General features: G+C 35.0%; 2 protein-coding genes across 2 annotated transcripts; both read left to right on the forward strand.

Annotated features, from left to right (window-relative positions):
- The first annotated feature begins 1,864 nt into the window (after positions 1-1,864).
- On the forward strand, positions 1,865-13,657 carry LOC123664388 (putative uncharacterized protein DDB_G0290521). Its single transcript, XM_045598934.1, has 11 exons — positions 1,865-1,954; positions 2,556-2,612; positions 3,734-3,799; positions 4,587-4,640; positions 5,797-5,856; positions 6,861-6,908; positions 7,785-7,838; positions 8,517-8,552; positions 8,872-8,931; positions 10,808-10,849; positions 13,605-13,657. Exons 1-11 carry the CDS (start codon positions 1,951-1,953, stop codon positions 13,655-13,657), a joined length of 534 nt encoding a protein of 177 aa, XP_045454890.1. The 5' UTR covers positions 1,865-1,950.
- A 353-nt stretch (positions 13,658-14,010) lies between these two features.
- On the forward strand, positions 14,011-16,821 carry LOC123664735 (inaD-like protein). Its single transcript, XM_045599228.1, has 4 exons — positions 14,011-14,425; positions 14,867-15,034; positions 15,775-15,912; positions 16,526-16,821. Exons 1-4 carry the CDS (start codon positions 14,012-14,014, stop codon positions 16,736-16,738), a joined length of 933 nt encoding a protein of 310 aa, XP_045455184.1. The 5' UTR covers position 14,011; the 3' UTR covers positions 16,739-16,821.
- The last annotated feature ends 957 nt before the right edge of the window (positions 16,822-17,778 follow it).

Consider the following 17,778-nt stretch of genomic DNA (forward strand, 5'->3'; position numbering starts at 1 on the left):
TAGGCACAAAAAAGGCTTAGTGCTCCAGCAGACATACAATTGTAAGTTGGCCGACTAAATCGCAGAGTATACTAATAGGTATAGTGACATATGCTAGCCCGCACATCTTCTCCAACTAAATTAACTAATTAATTGGATACTGATCGCATCAGAATCGAAATTCACTTCCGATCGACGTACAATTAAAAAGTTGTCCAACTGTTCGTTAGCACGGTTACCTTATACAAGCTTGCTGACTATCCAACTTAGTTGGTCAGTCGCACGGCAAAATGGAAGACGACTACACGTGTGCGCGTGATTTCCCTACGCCCGGATCTTCGTCGACGGGTACGACGTCTGCGTCCCGATCAGTTGTTGCAAACGAAAAAGTAGAAAAACTTATAGATGAACCTTAATTTAAAAAAATAGCATGTTTTAGAAATAAAATAGGACATGGGTTTCAAAAGCCCGTGGATATATATTAATTATTAAAATTAAAAAAAAAACATTTTTTCCACGGCTATAGCGACTCAGAAAGGTGTGTCCTGTTTGATTATTGCTGGCCCAATTAGATATACGAGCTCATCAAAAGACGAAATACTCATTCTGTAGTATGAAAAAAAATTATCTGGATAACATCTGAGTTTAGAATGCAATGTATGATGATCCCATATTCTAATCTATTACTTAATATAGGGTGCACCCAAAATGTTCTGTATTGTTTTCGTCTTCTTTTTATTATTAGAGCAATTAGAGCGTTTTTTTCCGCATTTTCATGCACACGCACCGCGCTAGCAACACTGTCACTGATTAAATCGGACATTCTGCGGCTAACCAACCAACAATATAAATTTTGATCAACTAAATTGTAAAATTACACAATTTATTTAGTCGGCCAACTTACTAGTCTAAGAAAAAGATTAATACCATATCAAATGGTAAATACACGAATCAAATAATGCTATCTATCGGAACCCAACAGGGTTGATGGCGTTATTGAAAAATGTCGTAACGCCATCTGATGGCGTAAACAAAAACGTAACGAGGTCATTCGTTCAGTAGATTTTACATCATATTTTTTCATACCGCGGGCCTAATTTGAAAAATGATTCTTGCTTAGTTATTATAATAATACGTATTTTTTTAGTTTACCCCTTAAGCCTATTTGCTTGTAGCATTTGAACTGGTGTTAGGAATCCATCGAAAAAAGTTATAATCAAATTCATCTCAATCATTACCATTCTCTGGGTATACAAAAAATAAAATCAATGTTTGTGTTCTTTGATCGAAAAAAATAATATACAAAAAATATATGACCATGACATAAGACAGTAACATGAAGAACAATTTATTGCCTGGACGTAATATAGTATATTACGAGTAAAGGAAAGACAAAATTTTGATATAACTAATTATAACGACAATTTTGTACCTACTAAACAGTAAATACGTCTTAAAATATTTGTAACATTACATTCGAATAAATATAAGTACTCCTTATTTATTTTACATCATGTAAAATATTACAACTTATGTATATTATAATGAAACATCATTTCAGATTTTATTGCAGCTTCTTAGGTTTTTTTAGATGCCCATTTGCAGAATGAGTCCGTGATAAAAGTTATTATTATTATAGATTTAAGGGTTATTCATTTACTATATATTTAAGGTACATTTACATCTATTTAAGGGTTAGGTCATTTACTATCTAAAATTCGTTAATCTTTATCTAACGAGTGTGTGTAAATAATTATTATTTTACTAATATAAAATATTTCAGCCATATCATTATTGCCATTAATAAAGGCTCCAGAAAATAAATAATTATTGCAAGGGCAATAGACTAAAGCACGGTTATAAAGGCTCGTGTATAAAAGCTATTGAGGGTATTCATCAGACTACATTTTACTCCGACACAAGAGTTTTATATTTTTAAACTTTTCTTTAAATAATAACTAAAGGATCAAAATGGGTAAGTTTCGAGAAAACATATTTCATATTTTAAATATTATATATTATATTTGGGTTTAAATAAAAATCAGGATATTTTGATGCTAATCTTTGAGTATGTGACAAATTTTTCTTCGATGCATCTAAAGGACTATGTTGGTTACTTTCGTTCTCTCGCGGATAGTCTCATTTTTAATCCTATCTTTGAGAGAGACCCCAAGCATAGCCCGTTCCATTGCACGTTGAGCGACTTTAAACTTGTGTACCGGTCCCTTCGTCAGTGTCCACGTCTCGGCTCCGTATGTTAACACAGGCAGGACAACATAGGACAGAATTAGCAAGATGAAGTGGCAGTGAGCTGGTCATCTGTGTCGCAGGAACGATGGCCGTTGGAGCAGACGGTCCTGGAGTGGAGACCGCGTTTTGGTAAACGCATTGTGAGACGTCCTCCAGCCCGTTGGACCGACGATCTACGTAAGATTGCCGGTGTAGGCTGGATGAGTATTGCGGAAAACCGGAATGTCTGGCGCGATCTTGGGAAGGCCTATGTCCAGCAGTGGACTGCAATAGGCTAAGCTGAGCATCTAAAGGAATTAATTTCTAATTTTTTTATTTTATTTCAGACGTTGACGAATCACAAGACCCTGGGACATCACAACATCAGAGGTCTCCAATTAGACGTATGTAATTTAAAAAATATGTGACATTATTAGTTATATTATAAAGTCAGTATAGTATCCTGAAACGACCTGTTACTGTCGTATTGTAGGGCAAACATTCCTTATTACATTTATAGCAGGATTAAAATTTATTCGTCCACGGTTCACGGACACGGCTAAATTTCGCAACTTTATCCCATTTTGGAATAACTTTGTATTGAAATGCATACTTATATTTAAAATTACCTCAGTGTTTTCGTGAAATTATAATTTTTATGTACTAGTAAGAAACTCAAGAAAATGGATCCTTTTTAAGTGTTAGTTCAATAGGCAAATAAACAAAAATATTGAGGGTATTTTGACAATTTACCTATATTTAAAATTACCTCATAGTATTTTCGTGTAATTGTAATTTTTATGTACACGTAAATAATGTGTTTGCAGGAAAACGAAGAAAAACCGACTTAAACTATATTGACAAGTAATACAATGTAGGTAGACGAAAAAATAGTCAAGTAAATACGCATTATCAAAGATTACTCCAAAAGTTGTAATTAGATCTAGATGAAATTTAAATGTGACCACATAATAAACATCGGCTTTCAATTAAATTAAAAATCATCAAAATCGGTACACCCGGTAAAAAGTTAGCGGATTTTCGAGAGTTTCCCTCGATTTCTCTGGGATCCCATCATCAGATCCTGCTTTCCTTATCATGGTACCAAACTAAAGATATCTCCTTTCCAACAAAAAAAGAATTATCAAAATCGGCTCATAAACGACGGAGTTATCCCCGAACATACATAAAAAAATATATACGGTCGAATTGAGTAACCCCCTCCTTTTTTTTAAGTCGGTTATAAAACTCGAGAAAATTGATCTCTTTTAAATGCTAGTTCAATAGACTAATCAACAAAAATATTGAGGGTATTTTGACAATTTACTACATTATAAAAAAAATTGTAATTTAATCGCTTAAATTTTGCCAAATTTTAGCGATTATGATTTCAGATTTTAAATATTCATATAAATACAAATATCTATTAAGAGTGAATGGTGATCACGATAGTTCGTGAAAGGACTTTATGATTGACAAACTTTTCCACAATACAGGTATAAAATGCTATTTTTTTTTTCTTTAGCTGTTGGAAATTCACCTGGCCCTTCTACACCAGAACCACAGGATCAAGACATGTCACCATCTAGGCGTATGTAATTTAATATTTGTTAGTAATTAAAGTTATTTGTAACGTTGATATTTATATGTATATCTAACTAAGATCTATTAAGTTCGATATTAATTTAATTCGTGTACTATCCTAGAACAACCTGACTACAACTTAATGAACACGCTACACGCACATAGCCAGCTCTCAGTATTATATCGCTTCAGCCTGTAACACCACACTGCTGGATATAGGCCTCTTTCCCCATGTTCCAGGAGAAGGATCAGAGCTTAATCCACCACGCCGCACCAATGTGGTTTGGCGGATATATTCCCTACTATGAGTAACGATCACTATCAGGTGTATATGATGACAACCGGAACCAACTTACCGGTTAACGTGCTCTCCGAGGCACGGTGGGGAGACCCATAACAACCAGACCGGAAATAAGTATTTGTACAAACACAAATATCCACTCCGAGCGGGAATCAAACCCACGACCGTTTGTGTTTAGGCGCCGCCGACACGGCACACGCACCATTACACAAGAGCGGTCCACAGTTTACGCAAAGCAAATTTCCTATTTTCAAATATTATTATAAATCACTATATATTTATACTAGTTTTACCCGCGGCTTCGCTCGTATTGATTTTTTTAAAATAAAAACTATCCTATCTACCTTTAAATACCTCCAACAATATGTGTACAAAGTGTAATGATGATCGGTTAAGTAGTTTTTTCGTGAAAGCGTAACAAACGATCGAGTGGGATGTACGCTTATTTGCCAGCCATGTTCAAAATAAATAAATTGAATTATTTTTGTTTCAGATACCAAAAAAGAACCGAGCAGGCCAAAAGCGCCAAAAATATCGCCATCCAAACGTATGTAAATTTATAAATAAAAAATTAATACCTTCAATATTTAGGTACAAACGGTCGTCTGTTCCTTAGATAGTCAACCAAATGTTTGTGTTATCAGTAATAGCTAAGTGTAGCTTCACTTACTACTATACTATATTAGTTATACGCAAAGATATAAATAAATCCATAAATTATACCAAGGAGCATAAACAGGATCACTGTAAACTGCGCCAACGGGCTAGTTCAAATATTACAATAATTGTATAACTGATATATTTTTGGATATCTTGATACATCCGTGTGTATCTTTTGCTTTAAATATTCAAGGGATGTTTGACCTTAATCTGTTGTATGTGTAATAAGTACTTATTGTATATAAATTCAGCATTTCAGTGTTTTGCTTTACCATATTTTTGTTCTTTAATTTCTACCTTCTTTTTGTTATTTTTATTTTACCCTTCTACCAAATATGTTTTTGTACGTCTAAGGTTGACTAGATAAGGTTTATGATTTGAAAACAGCTATTTGCCTAATATATCAAATATAGTAGTGTATTAGTGGCATATAATTGAGTACAGGGTAGATTTGAAAAGTACAGAACATTTTTCCTTTCTTTTTTTTTTTTGTTGAATATCATCATTATAACAAGTACCTGTAAAAGAAAAAATATTTTTACACTTGGTCAGTCATAAAGTATTTTCACTCGCTCCTCCAGTACCTACGGATTGGCACAATTCATAAAAAAAACTCGCTGACTCGGCGGTCTGCCTACCGCCATTTTTTTGGCAATATGTTAATTTTTTTTTTAAATTTCTTTAATACATATTTCGTCCTGATAAACACAACAAACCTTTGTTACTAATAATCTCCTTTTACCTGGGGTCGTCTGGAAGAGATTGCAAAGCAACAAGACCGCTTTTGTATGTTGTCAGTGTAACTAGTTTTTGTTTATTTTTGTAGGTACTCCTGTTTTTATCCTTTTTTTACTATGTAAAAGTGTTTGACTATATTTATGCAAGAAAGTGATAAATAAATAAATAAAAAATATAAAATAAAAATGGAATTATTCAACTCGGTATAATCGTTAGGAAGTTATACGCGTACCTACATATATTTTCGAATTAATTTTTATACCTTACCTACATCTGAACATCTAATTATTATACTTTTTTTTCAGGTACTAAATCAGGTTTAGTTCGGCCGCCTACACCAAAAAAAGCGCTTTCACCAACGAGATGTATGTAAACTTAAGTTTTATGAAATTTTATTATTTAAAAATTTAAAATATATTCAAAGTATGTAAAAAATGTACATGTATAAAGGCCTTTTCTTGTGTCAGTACAGTAAGGATTTTTTTTAATTTAAAAATTGACATCCACGGGCTCAAAATGCCCATGCCTTTTGTTGAACATGCATTATAATTATATTAAAAACACAGGCGATTTATCGTAAAACCTACAAAATCGACAGGCCTGTGACTGCCTAGTAAAACTAGGACGTGGTCCCACGCTGACTTTTTTTTTGTACCTTACAATAATTCTTTGATGGAAACAGTATACACATCATTCATTCATTCGTAGTTTCTGAACATATTATTATCTTTATTATCTATACATTTTTGAAGAACATATCAAAAATTGACCGCTCCAGCAGGGTTCCAACCCGCGTCTCCGTCTGACCGCTCTAGCCAATTAAGCTATGGATCAAAAATTTATGATCTATGTTTAAATATAGTAAAAGGATATTTATTTATTCAAATAACAGTTGCTAACGGAGCGTACAGTAAAAATTATCCAATAATATAAGTACATTTGTTCCAAGAGTACTGCTGTTCCAGTTATATGCTTACACAGCATTCAGAGATACAACCGAGTAACAAAAACTTAATGGAAAACCAGATATATAAGAAGAATAAAGAAGTATAAAGAAGAACGGACATATAAAAGCCAAGTCTATCATGTATCACGGCGGATTGGCCAACTCTTAGACTTTCTGCCTCAATGTATAGATTCTAAATTCAAACATTATTCGTATTTTAACATTTTATTTTCTTCATCATGAGATAATATTTCTTTGATATATATAAATAAAAAATAAATTACGAATATTTTTTTCATAATAATACAAACATCTACCCCACGAGAGAATCAATATTACGATTATATATGGAAGAACTTCCAATGTTTTATTAAGGGTTTTTTTGAAAGTATTTATTTTAAAACGAATTATTTTTTATTGCAGTCTCTTCTCGACCAACATCACCAAAAGCAGAGGGGTCACCATCGAAACGTAAGTGAAGTTATATTTTTCGTCATCTAAGTAACCAACGACGCGTTTGCTCGTCGGTCACGGTACTGACTGTTGCGGTTGCAGTCACGTCTTCAATCCCTGCTGTTGACAAATAGTATTATAGGTCTTACAGATGTTTATCGTCGTCTGGGCATTGGTTCTTGTGTATTGTGTTTTAGTACTTTTAGCACAGGAGATCTACTTGAAATATCTGCTTGGGGTATTGACTTTGAAGTATTTATTTACTTAATCAGATCTATGGAATGACAACTAAAGGTCGTAATGAAGAGCAACAACCTCTTCTTATATTAATAATAGTATTAAAGCCTATTAATAGTAATAACTGAGGTAGGGCACAGCAGGAAATTACCTGCTCAAAATATGAAGCAACCCGACAGTAACATTGTTTTCAAGCAGTGTCGTGTTCCTGTTGGTGAGTAAGGTGATCAGAGCTCCTGGGGGAATTGAGGGTAGGGACGGCAACGTGGTTGGGATGCTTCTGGTGTTGCAGACGAATTACAACATCAGCAGTTATAATTATGTGGGTACTTGAGACATTCATAAAACTAAAACATCTAACAGGGATAAGATTTACTATGAACATTTTTGAATATCATATCAAAAATTGACCGCTCCAGCGGGGTTCGAACCCGCGTCTCCAACTGACCGTGTCGGCGCTCTAGCCAATTAAGCTATGGAACGATGTTCCAATGTGAACACAGACGCGGGTCGGAACATTCGAAAATGTTTAGAATTCCTAATGTGTGGGTAACACAAAAATAAAATCGCAGATTTATTATGGTTATTTGTAATAGATTTTTTAATGATTGAGGATTTTTTTTTCAAAGTAGGTTTATAGTCGTTTTTTTCTTGCAGTTGTCAAGTCAAAGTCTCAACCTTCATCACCAATAGGAACGTCACCGACTAAGCGTATGTGTACTCTTACTTTTCTAGAAATTTGAGTTGCGCTAGAGTATGCGTGTGTGCGTGTAGCTTATGTGTGTGTCGTGCCATCGGAACATTTGGTAATTTTATAAATAATAGTTATTTAGTATTTCATTTTATTATTTTTATCAAAAGTTTGGGGCAAGTAAACTGTATATTTAGGTATAGCGATTCTGATATCCCAGTCAAACAGAAGGACGTTCGAAGTTTCGAAACACGTTGTATGTATATGTTATAAAACCAATTACAGTTTTAATATAAATATCACTATTTACCTAGCCTTAAAAATCCCATTGCTAGGCCTCTTTCTCCGTGTAGGAGAAAGATCGGAGCTTAATCCACCACGCTGCTCCAATGCGGGTTGGTGAATATATTCCTTACCATAAGTAACGATCGCTATCAGGTGTATATGATAACAACCGGGACCGATATCTTAACGTGCTCTTCGAGGCACAGTGGGGACACTCACAAGGATTGACATCGAAACCGGAAACAAATATTTCTACAAAAAACCAATTTCTAAACAGAGCGGGAGTCGAACCCGTAAATCGCCAGTGTTTAGGAGCGTACATGGCGCACGCACCACAACACCAGAGTGGTTGATTTTAGTGTCAATCCTGCTTATGATTTTTTTTTCAGTTAGTAAAACTATTTTATTTGCAGGTTCTTCTCGAACACCATCACACTCGCCAAAGAAATGTATGTGGATTATTTTTTTATTTTTTTTTATCTAAGTATTTAAAGTTTAAACATTATAAGACCAATCCTCTTTTATAAACAGAAGTATGAAAATTTAACGCAAACAAGGGTTTAATGTTTTAAAATAATTGTTGTTAAAAATTATTTAATCACAAATCAAGTATCTACATTTTGTGGGTACTTGAAGAATTCGTGAAAAAAACAAATATGCGAAACGAATTAGTTGCTATTGTTAATAATATCATTTCTTGCATTAATTTTAAGCGTATATTTTTTTTTCAAATATGGTATTTTATTAAATTAATTATTTTTATTGCAGTTAGTAGGACAGCTTCTCGACCATCACCGAAAATAACGGTGTCCCCAAGTAAATCTCCAAGTATGTGTACTTGCATTTTTCTAAATATTTATAAAGTAACATATATTTACCGCATGTAATGAGGACTGTATACTTTAGCGGAACAAACACATTGCTTATTAAAATATTGATAAATTGAATATCATCTTATTTCGGAATTTGAGATTGACGAAAAACATATATTACATACGTTTGGTTCCCGCTGCTTACCTTCATCATTATTTTAAAATAATCGATAACTAATAATTAGTAAACGACTACCAGAGTTCCTTTCATATTTGAAATTTTCGCATAAACTACAAATTTCATTTTTAGGGTTCTGTGCCTCAAAAGAAAAAACGGAACCCTAATAGGATCTCTTTGTTGTCCGTCTATCTGTCAAGACCCTTTTTCTCGGGAACACGTGAAGGTATCAAGCTTAAATTCATTTCAAATACTCAAGTTTACTGTCTTTTGGAGCTGTGAAAAAATCAAACTTCTAAACCACCAACACACAATCAAAATCTACCGGGGAATTACCGAGTACTCAGAATCTTGAAATTCGGTACGAAGCAACGTCTTATAGCACAGATTAAGGAGAATTGCAAAAAGGATAGATTTTTAGTTACATCATATACTCGTAATAAAAATATTGTTAATCATTTTTGTACGGGTTTTTGTACATTGTGCCCTACCTTCAACTGAGGTAGGGCACAGCAGGGATTTCCTGCTCAAAATATGGAGCAGCCCGACTGGGGTAGTACCTCGACCTTACAGAAGATCACAGCAAAATAATACTGTTTTCAAGCAGTATTGTGTTCCTGTTGGTGAGTAAGGTGACCAGAGCTCCTGGGGGGATTGGGGATTGGGTCGGCAACGCGCTTGCGATGCTTCTGGTGTTGCAGGCGTCTATAAGCTACGGTTATCGCTTACCATCAGGTGAGCTGTACGCTTGTTTGCCGACCTATTGACATAAAAAAAAAAAAAAAAAACGGAACTCTCGGTGCGCGATCCGACTCGCACTTGGCCGGCTTTTTTACGATTTTATGATTGTTTGATTACAAAATTATGTCACATGTCCTTATATTAGGTATATAAAGAATTATACTGAGGTAATGCATAGTAATATATCAGGTAATAATCCTGCTCAAAATAGCAAAGCAGCTCGACTATGAAAATACCTCACAGAATCAGACAGCCTAATAATACTGCTCTCAAGAAGTGAGTTGAGTAATTCGTTTTGGTAAGTAAGGTGGCCAATGCTTCTGGGGAGTGTCAGTGATGTAGGGTCAGCAACGAAATCGCTATGCTTCTGATGTTGCATGGTATATTCAGCCACATGTTTGTTTTCTTAGTAGTAGCTTTATAATGAAACAACTTTTTACCGCGCTTTTACTCGTATTAGCTTAGGTTCTTCTAGGAATCTTTGATCATAATTAACTTAAACTTTGCACACGTATCAAGGACCGATGACAATGCAATAATTCAATAACAGCTTCCCAATATCCTTATTAAGACCGCCAGGAATAATAAATTCTTTCGTGGATCCTCTGTAAGGAAGTAAGAGAGATGAAGCTAGCGGCCGATCTGCGCATGCCATGTCCGAAAATAATTAATTAAAAAATCGAACTAAAACATAAAAAATAGATTATAGTTTAAAAAAGCAAAAAAATTAGAAAACAATAGAACTTTATAGTTTCTTTGATTAAGGGCACAGCTAAATATTATCAAGCAGTGTTGTGTTCCTGTTGGTGAGAAAGGTGACCAGAACTCGGGAAATTGGGGACATGGTTGGCAACACGCTTGGGATGCTTCTGGTGTTGCATACGTCTATAAGCTACGGTGATCGCTTAGCACCAGGTGAGCCGTGCGCTTGTTTTCCGACCAAGTTATTAAAAAAAATTGTTTTTATTTCTAGCCTCACCTCAATCACCACAACTAGGCCAATCATCAGTTAAATGTAAGTGATCTTATAATTTTTTGGATATTTTTATGTAACCTGAAGTAAAGAAAATGTTGAGAGCTTATTAAAATCTATATTTACTATTTTAGAATTATTACTATGTTGTAATTATTTATATTTTCAATAGAAGAAAAATAGCTTTACAAGTCTTTTAGTTATAGAAAGTAACTAGCTGTGCCCGTGACTTCGTCCGCGTGGAATTTAACAAAAAAGTTATTGTTCAGTTCGCACAGTTATAAAATTAATAAATTTCTATAATAAAAGTAGCCTAACTTACTCCTTATTAACACGTGGTTCAATAAGTCCCGAGACTAAGTACTAAAAAAAGGTCTTTTTTATAAAATTAATTTTTATTCATCAACATAGTCTCCTCCAAGAGCGATACAGTCCCTCCAACGCTTTTCTAACTTTTCTATCCCATGTGTGTGGAACGATTTGTCTTTGGCTTCAAAATAAGCCTCCGTTGCTGCGATAACTTCACAATTTGAGTCAAATTTCTTACCCTGAAGCATTTTTTTGAGGTCTGCAAACAGCCAGTAATCGCTGGGGGCCAAGTCTGGCGAATAAGGGGGATAAGGAAGCAATTCGAAGCCCAATTCGTTAATTTTGGCCATCGTTCTCACGGACTTGTGACAAGGCGCGTTGTCCTGGTGAAACACCACTTTCTTTTTGTTCATGTGAGGCCGTTTATCTGCAATTTCGTACTTCAATCGCTCCAATAAGCACATGTAATGGTCACTATTTATATTTTGCCCCTTTTCAAGGTAGTCGATGAAAAGTATTCCATGCGCATCCCAAAATATAGACGCCATAACCTTACCGGCCGATTTCTGAGTCTTTGGACGCTTCGGGCGGCTTTCACCAGCCGCTCTCCACTCCGCTGCCTGCCGATTGGATTCCGGAGTGAAATGGTATATCCAGGTTTCATCCATTGTTACATACCGACGTAAAAAATCCTTTTTATTATGATTCATCAGCGCCAAACATTTCTCTGAATCATTGATACGTTGTTCCTTTTGATTAGTTGTAAGCAAACGCGGCACCCACTTAGAAAAAAGCTTTTTCATGGCCAAATTTTTATGTAAAATAGTGAAAACACTACCAGCTGAAATCTTCACTCGGCTATCTCTCGCACTTTTACCTTCCGATCCTCCAATACGATTTTGAGGACTTGGTTAATATTTTGTTGAGTCACTGCTTCATTTGGACGACCTGAGCGTTCCCCATCATTGGTGTCCATGCGACCGCGTTTGAAGTCGGCATACCACCGACAAATGGTTGCTTTAGAGGGAGCTTATCCTGCATAACATTTTATAAGCCATTGCTGTGCTTCAACGGTATTTTTTCCCATTAAAAAACAATGTTTTATCAACACGCGAAACTCGTTTTTTTCCATTGTATCGAAATTACAACCGTAGCGTCACTTAAATGTTTCAAAATCAATAATTTTATTGTTCCATTTTTAAAAATTTGACACATATTCTTGTATTGATAGCCAGTACTTTTTAAAAATCAAAAGAGTTTTTAATAAATGCGCCATTTCCAGGTTAGTCTCGGGACTTATTGAACGATCTAGTACATCAGCTATCGGCAAGTGAAAAACCCGTCACTCACTCAATCACTTCAACCTTTTCAGGGATTAGCCATAACAAACAGACAGACAGACAAAAATTGAAAAAAAAAATGTTATTTTGGCATATGTATATATCTCTATCTATGCATTTAGTAAAAAGCGATTATTTTAATATTACGAACAGACACTCCAATTTTATTTATTCCTATAGAGTATAGATAATTTCTACTCTTTCATTTTTTCTCTGTCCTTCTATTACTTAAATTATTATCCTATTTTAATATAATATGTATTGCATTAGTACTTTTTTACAATAATTTTTAATCCCGACCATCTTTTAATATTACAAATATTAAATTAAAAAAAAATTGCCACACTGTTTAGATTGGGTTACGTCCAAATCTCAAAAAAATTTCCTATTAAGAAATAATTTCGAAATTGAAGAGAAGTTGAAGATTCGAAATCGAAGATTTCGTTATTTTGCTGGCTCTTCAATCGCGAGATAATGTTAAATCTGATGAGAATACTTACATACACACATGCATGCATGGACTCAATATTACATTTCATCATCATCATCATCATCATCATCATCATTTCAGCCTAATAGCAGTCCACTGCTGGACATAGGCCTCCACAAGTTCGCGCCCAAAATGCTTGAGCTCATGTGTGTTGCCCATAGTCACCACGCTGGTCAGGCGGGTTGGTGACCGCAGGGCTGGCTTTGTCGCACCGAAGACGCTGCTGCCCGTCTTCAGCCTGTGTCTTTCAAAGCCAGCGGTTAGATGGTTATGCCGAGAGAGGGGGTGGCTTTATTCTTTGGTGCCGTAGCCACACACACAGCATATTACATTTAAGAAAAAGAAAAAACAATATAATCACTAGCTGACCCCGCAAACGTTGTTTTGCCATATATGTTATTAACCCCATTAATCCCCCACCCCTTATAACTTAGGGGTATGAAAAATAGATGTTGGCTGATTCTCTGATCTGATGAATCGGTTCAACCGTTTCGGAGGAGTGTGTTAACTAACATTTTGACACGAGAATTTTATATATAAGATATAAAAATGTTAATTTTAAACTTAAATAGAAAACACGAATACTTGTGACCAAATCGCTTATGGTTTATTTCTTCTATTCCGATATATCTTACTTAATTAAATGTTTTTATTACAGATCTTATGAGGGGTTCATCTCTGCCAGCGACGTCACCTGCTAAAAGTATTTGAAGTTATATTTTTTGTAAATTTTTAAGTACACAATTAAAATTTTAGGAAATTGACTGCCTAATAAAGTAGTTATAAATGTAATATCAAGGCAAAGGTCACATCTTATACTTATATTAATTGAATAAGTTGAACTTGAGCCGCCAAGCTCTTTAATGCGTATTTAATCGACTTCGACTACGTTCATGACGTTCTCTCATATTATTACTTGTCGACGTTAAATAAATTAAAACCAAAAATAAAATAGTTTTTTGAAGAGCATCGAAGTATTTAGAGTTGCTTTATGTCTAGTTTTGATGAATATCTTCAAACTGAAGCCAGGTTCTTTTTATTTTTATTTTTTCTACAGGTCCATCCATGTCAGAAACCTCAACAGCTCCAACAACCTCGACCTCGACAGTTCCAGATTTCCTATATGCAGAGCTACCTGAAGAGCTATCTGAAGAGTTACCTGAAGAGTTACCTGAAGAGCTACCTGCAGAGCTACCTGAAGAGCTACCTGAAGAGCTACCTGAAGAGCTACCTGAAGAGCTACCTGCAAAGATAGCTGAAGAGCCACCTAAAAAGCTAGCTGAAGAGTCACCTAAAAAGCTAGCTGAAGAGCCATCTAAAAAGCTAGCTGAAGAGCTACCTGAAGAGCCAGCTGAAGAACCCGCTCCAGATCCAGCGACAGCTGAAATTATACCAAATGAAGAGACTATTATAGAAATTGCTCTCAATAACAAAACCCTCGGAATAGACATACTCGGTGGCAGCGATACGCTTATTAAAGTATGTTCATATCACCCACGTACAATGAAGAATGTTATTTTATTCATTTTAATTGTACAATAGTTAGATTCTTAGTAAAGTTTGAAACAAATTTCAATTTTATTGCTAACTTAAAATAATATACGTTAAGGCCATGTTTCACTGGTTGTTGATAAAAAAATAATAACTGCGTATAAGTTACGAATAGACTTTCAAACCAAGACATAAAATAGACCAGTAGGACCTGTTTCACTTAAGATTACTTATATTTAATTAATGCAATTTTTTGGTTCACAAGTAGGGAACAGAAATATCCTACAATTTTTATCTTTTTGATACCGTGATGTCACATAGCTATGAGCGACCGGTAAAACAGGCCCTAAGTTAATTATTATTGTTGAATTTTCTTTTTCTTATAAATACTATTTTTTTACACTTACAAATACTTCAATGATTGTACAGGGTCCAGCAGCTGTGATATTGGAAGTATATAAAGAAGGCGCGGCAGGCCAAGACGGTAGATTAAAAGTGGGCGATCAGATCAGAGAATGCAATGGTATAGTTATCCACGAAAACATGGTGAATGAGAGGATTTGTCTATCGCTGAAAATGACCGCGGAAAACGGAAGGGTGATGCTTTCTTATACTTTCTTCACAAACGTGGACTACTTTTTTTATATAAAATTCTTTAAATGTGTAACGCATTATCTTCTACTAGGCGATTTTATTTTGTGATAATTTCACAGGCCCACAAAAATGTGCTATGTACCTTTGACCAGACCCACCTAGAGTTTTCTATTTCGATCTGAGCTGAATCGGAAGTTGAGGTCCGTTTAGTTCGTACACCCCCTAATTTCGAGTAAACTCCAAAAAAAAAAACAGCCAAAGATGTCTAAAAATCGGAAAATCAGTATTTAATTTTTTTAACTACAGTTACCTTTGTTTACTTTATTTTTCACTGGTGACCATGAGCTTGAAACCCGCTCACGACAAACATTTGTATTGGCCATAAAGATGTTTGTTGTGGTCTGGGGGTTTGTACTTGTGTATTGTGAGTGTTTCCGGACCCCAGCACAGAAATCCTACTATGCGGGCCGTTTTTAATTATTAACTAGCCCAAGTATCTTTCTTATGTATTTCAATGCGTTGAACCCAAATCTGAAGTTAGTTTGGTTTTAGTTTAATAAATTGGCAAGGAAGTCTGCAGTTATTCTTTATAAGAAACTGCTGAAGCATAAAATTATACGAACAATATCTGTCTCAAAAACACGTCTTTCATAAAATGACGTTAGTTCGTTAACTGACTAGCAAACACACACTAGTCTAACTGGTAATTTTTAATGTAAATGCTTTTTTCGAATAAATTGCAGATTACGATGACGGTCTACCGACCTGACCCGCTACAGTATGAAGAAATCGAAGCAGAATTAAAAAAGAAGGCTGGAAAACCGTTTGGAATTAGCTGCAGAGCACCACTACGGGGCCCTGGAGTTTACCTCAGTGAATTGGTATGTAATTATGTATTTACAAAAGTATTCTATAATATGGCTAACCCTAATAAAATTCGGAGGTAGTTTGCTCAAAACAGCAAAAAGTTACAGAACTTAAGCTCTAATGCAGACGCCTAAAATTGTTGCATTAAAGGATATGTTTTAGAAAAAGGTTGAAAGCATTTTAAACTCTTTTAGTAGTTATTTTTTGTACTTGTAGTGCATACTATTGTATAATTGAGTAGGAAACATATTAGTCGCGCTTAAGTAGGAAATAAGTTAATAAATTGTGACGACCAACGATGCACGTGTCAAATTTTGTAGTTACTAAAATAAAATGTTTTTTTTTTAATGTTTACTAAGTTTGATTAAGTATATCAGCGAAGTGAGAGGACGTGTGCGCATGTTATTTTGTGTATGTTTGTGTAAGTTTATGTGTGTGAATGTGTGTGTATATTTTTGTGTCTAATGCATAGCTGATTGTACAAGTTTTAACAGTAATGCATAAGTTTTACGTTAGCGAGTTTAAGTGCAGGTGAGATTTTTCGTATTCTGAGGCAAGCTCAAAAAATAGTTAAGAAATGTTTTTTACTAATTTTCCTATTACACATAATATTGTCTATTATTATAGATGCCAGGAACTTCAGCAGAAAAAAAGGGGAAGTTACAAAAAGGAGACTTCTTAGTTAAAGTTAACAATATAGATGTATCCAATATAAGTCCTGTAGAAGTTGCCACTGTCTTAAAACTGTGTGACAATAAGGCCACCATTAAAGTTAAAAGATTTAAAATAATCCCGTGGGAAATCCCCGCTGAAAAGATGCCAAAGAAACTTACGATTTAAATTGAATTGCAAGAAATGGTTAGAAAATAGGCTTGTTGAAAGGTTAACGTGAAGATTTTTTAAATAAAGGGATTTATAATTTACATCGGCTGTTTAATTTGATTAACCTTAATGACTTTTATGCAGAATTTATATTTTATTAATTTTTTTTACATCACTTCAGCCTTTTGCAGTCCACTGCTGGACATAGGCCTCCCAAAGTTCACACCAAACGTCCCGATTTCACCGATCCTTATCCAGCCACCACTGGCCCACACTGCGTTTGCTAACACGTGGTCTCTACTTCAGGACACGTCTACTCCAGTAGCCATCGGTCTTGCAACACAGGTGATCAGCCCACTGCCACTTCAACTTGCTAATATGGGCTATGTCGGTTACTTTTGTTCTTTTGCGGATAGTGTCATTTCTGACCCTATCTTTAAGAGAGACCCCAAACATAGTCACGTTCCATTGCACGTTGAGCGACTTTAAACTTGTGGACTAGTCCCCTCGTCACTGTCCACGTCTCGGTACCGTATGTTAAAACAGACAAGACGCATTGCTTGAAGATATTTGTCATCAAGCTTTATTTTACATACTTTGTAGGAATATAATAGCTTCTAAAATGATCAATAAACAAACTCCGTATACTAACTCTGAATTTACGGTTATATGCTATATTATTTCCTCTCAAAAAGCCAGTCAGGTAAATATAAGTGGTAAGGACAAAATAAATTACTTGATCAAGTAAGGAAGTTCTTGTTCTACGATATTTTTTTATACAACTAGGTCAGCAACAAGCGTATGATTATATTATCGTAGCTTATAGATGTTTGATGATTGATAGATTATCGTAGCTTATAGATGCTTCCAACACCAAAATCATTGCAAGCGCATGGCCGATCCTACCCCCCAATCCCCAGGAGCTCTAGTCACCTTACTCATAACAGGAAAAAAACACTGCTTAAAAGCAGTATTATTTAGCTTTGATCTTCTATAAGGTCGAGGTGCTTCTCCGGTCTGATATAAAGTTATAATAAAAGCTTGGAGTGAGAAAATAA

The sequence above is a fragment of the Melitaea cinxia genome, chromosome 22 (assembly GCF_905220565.1).
Source record: "Melitaea cinxia chromosome 22, ilMelCinx1.1, whole genome shotgun sequence".
Lineage (NCBI taxonomy): Eukaryota > Metazoa > Arthropoda > Insecta > Lepidoptera > Nymphalidae > Melitaea > Melitaea cinxia.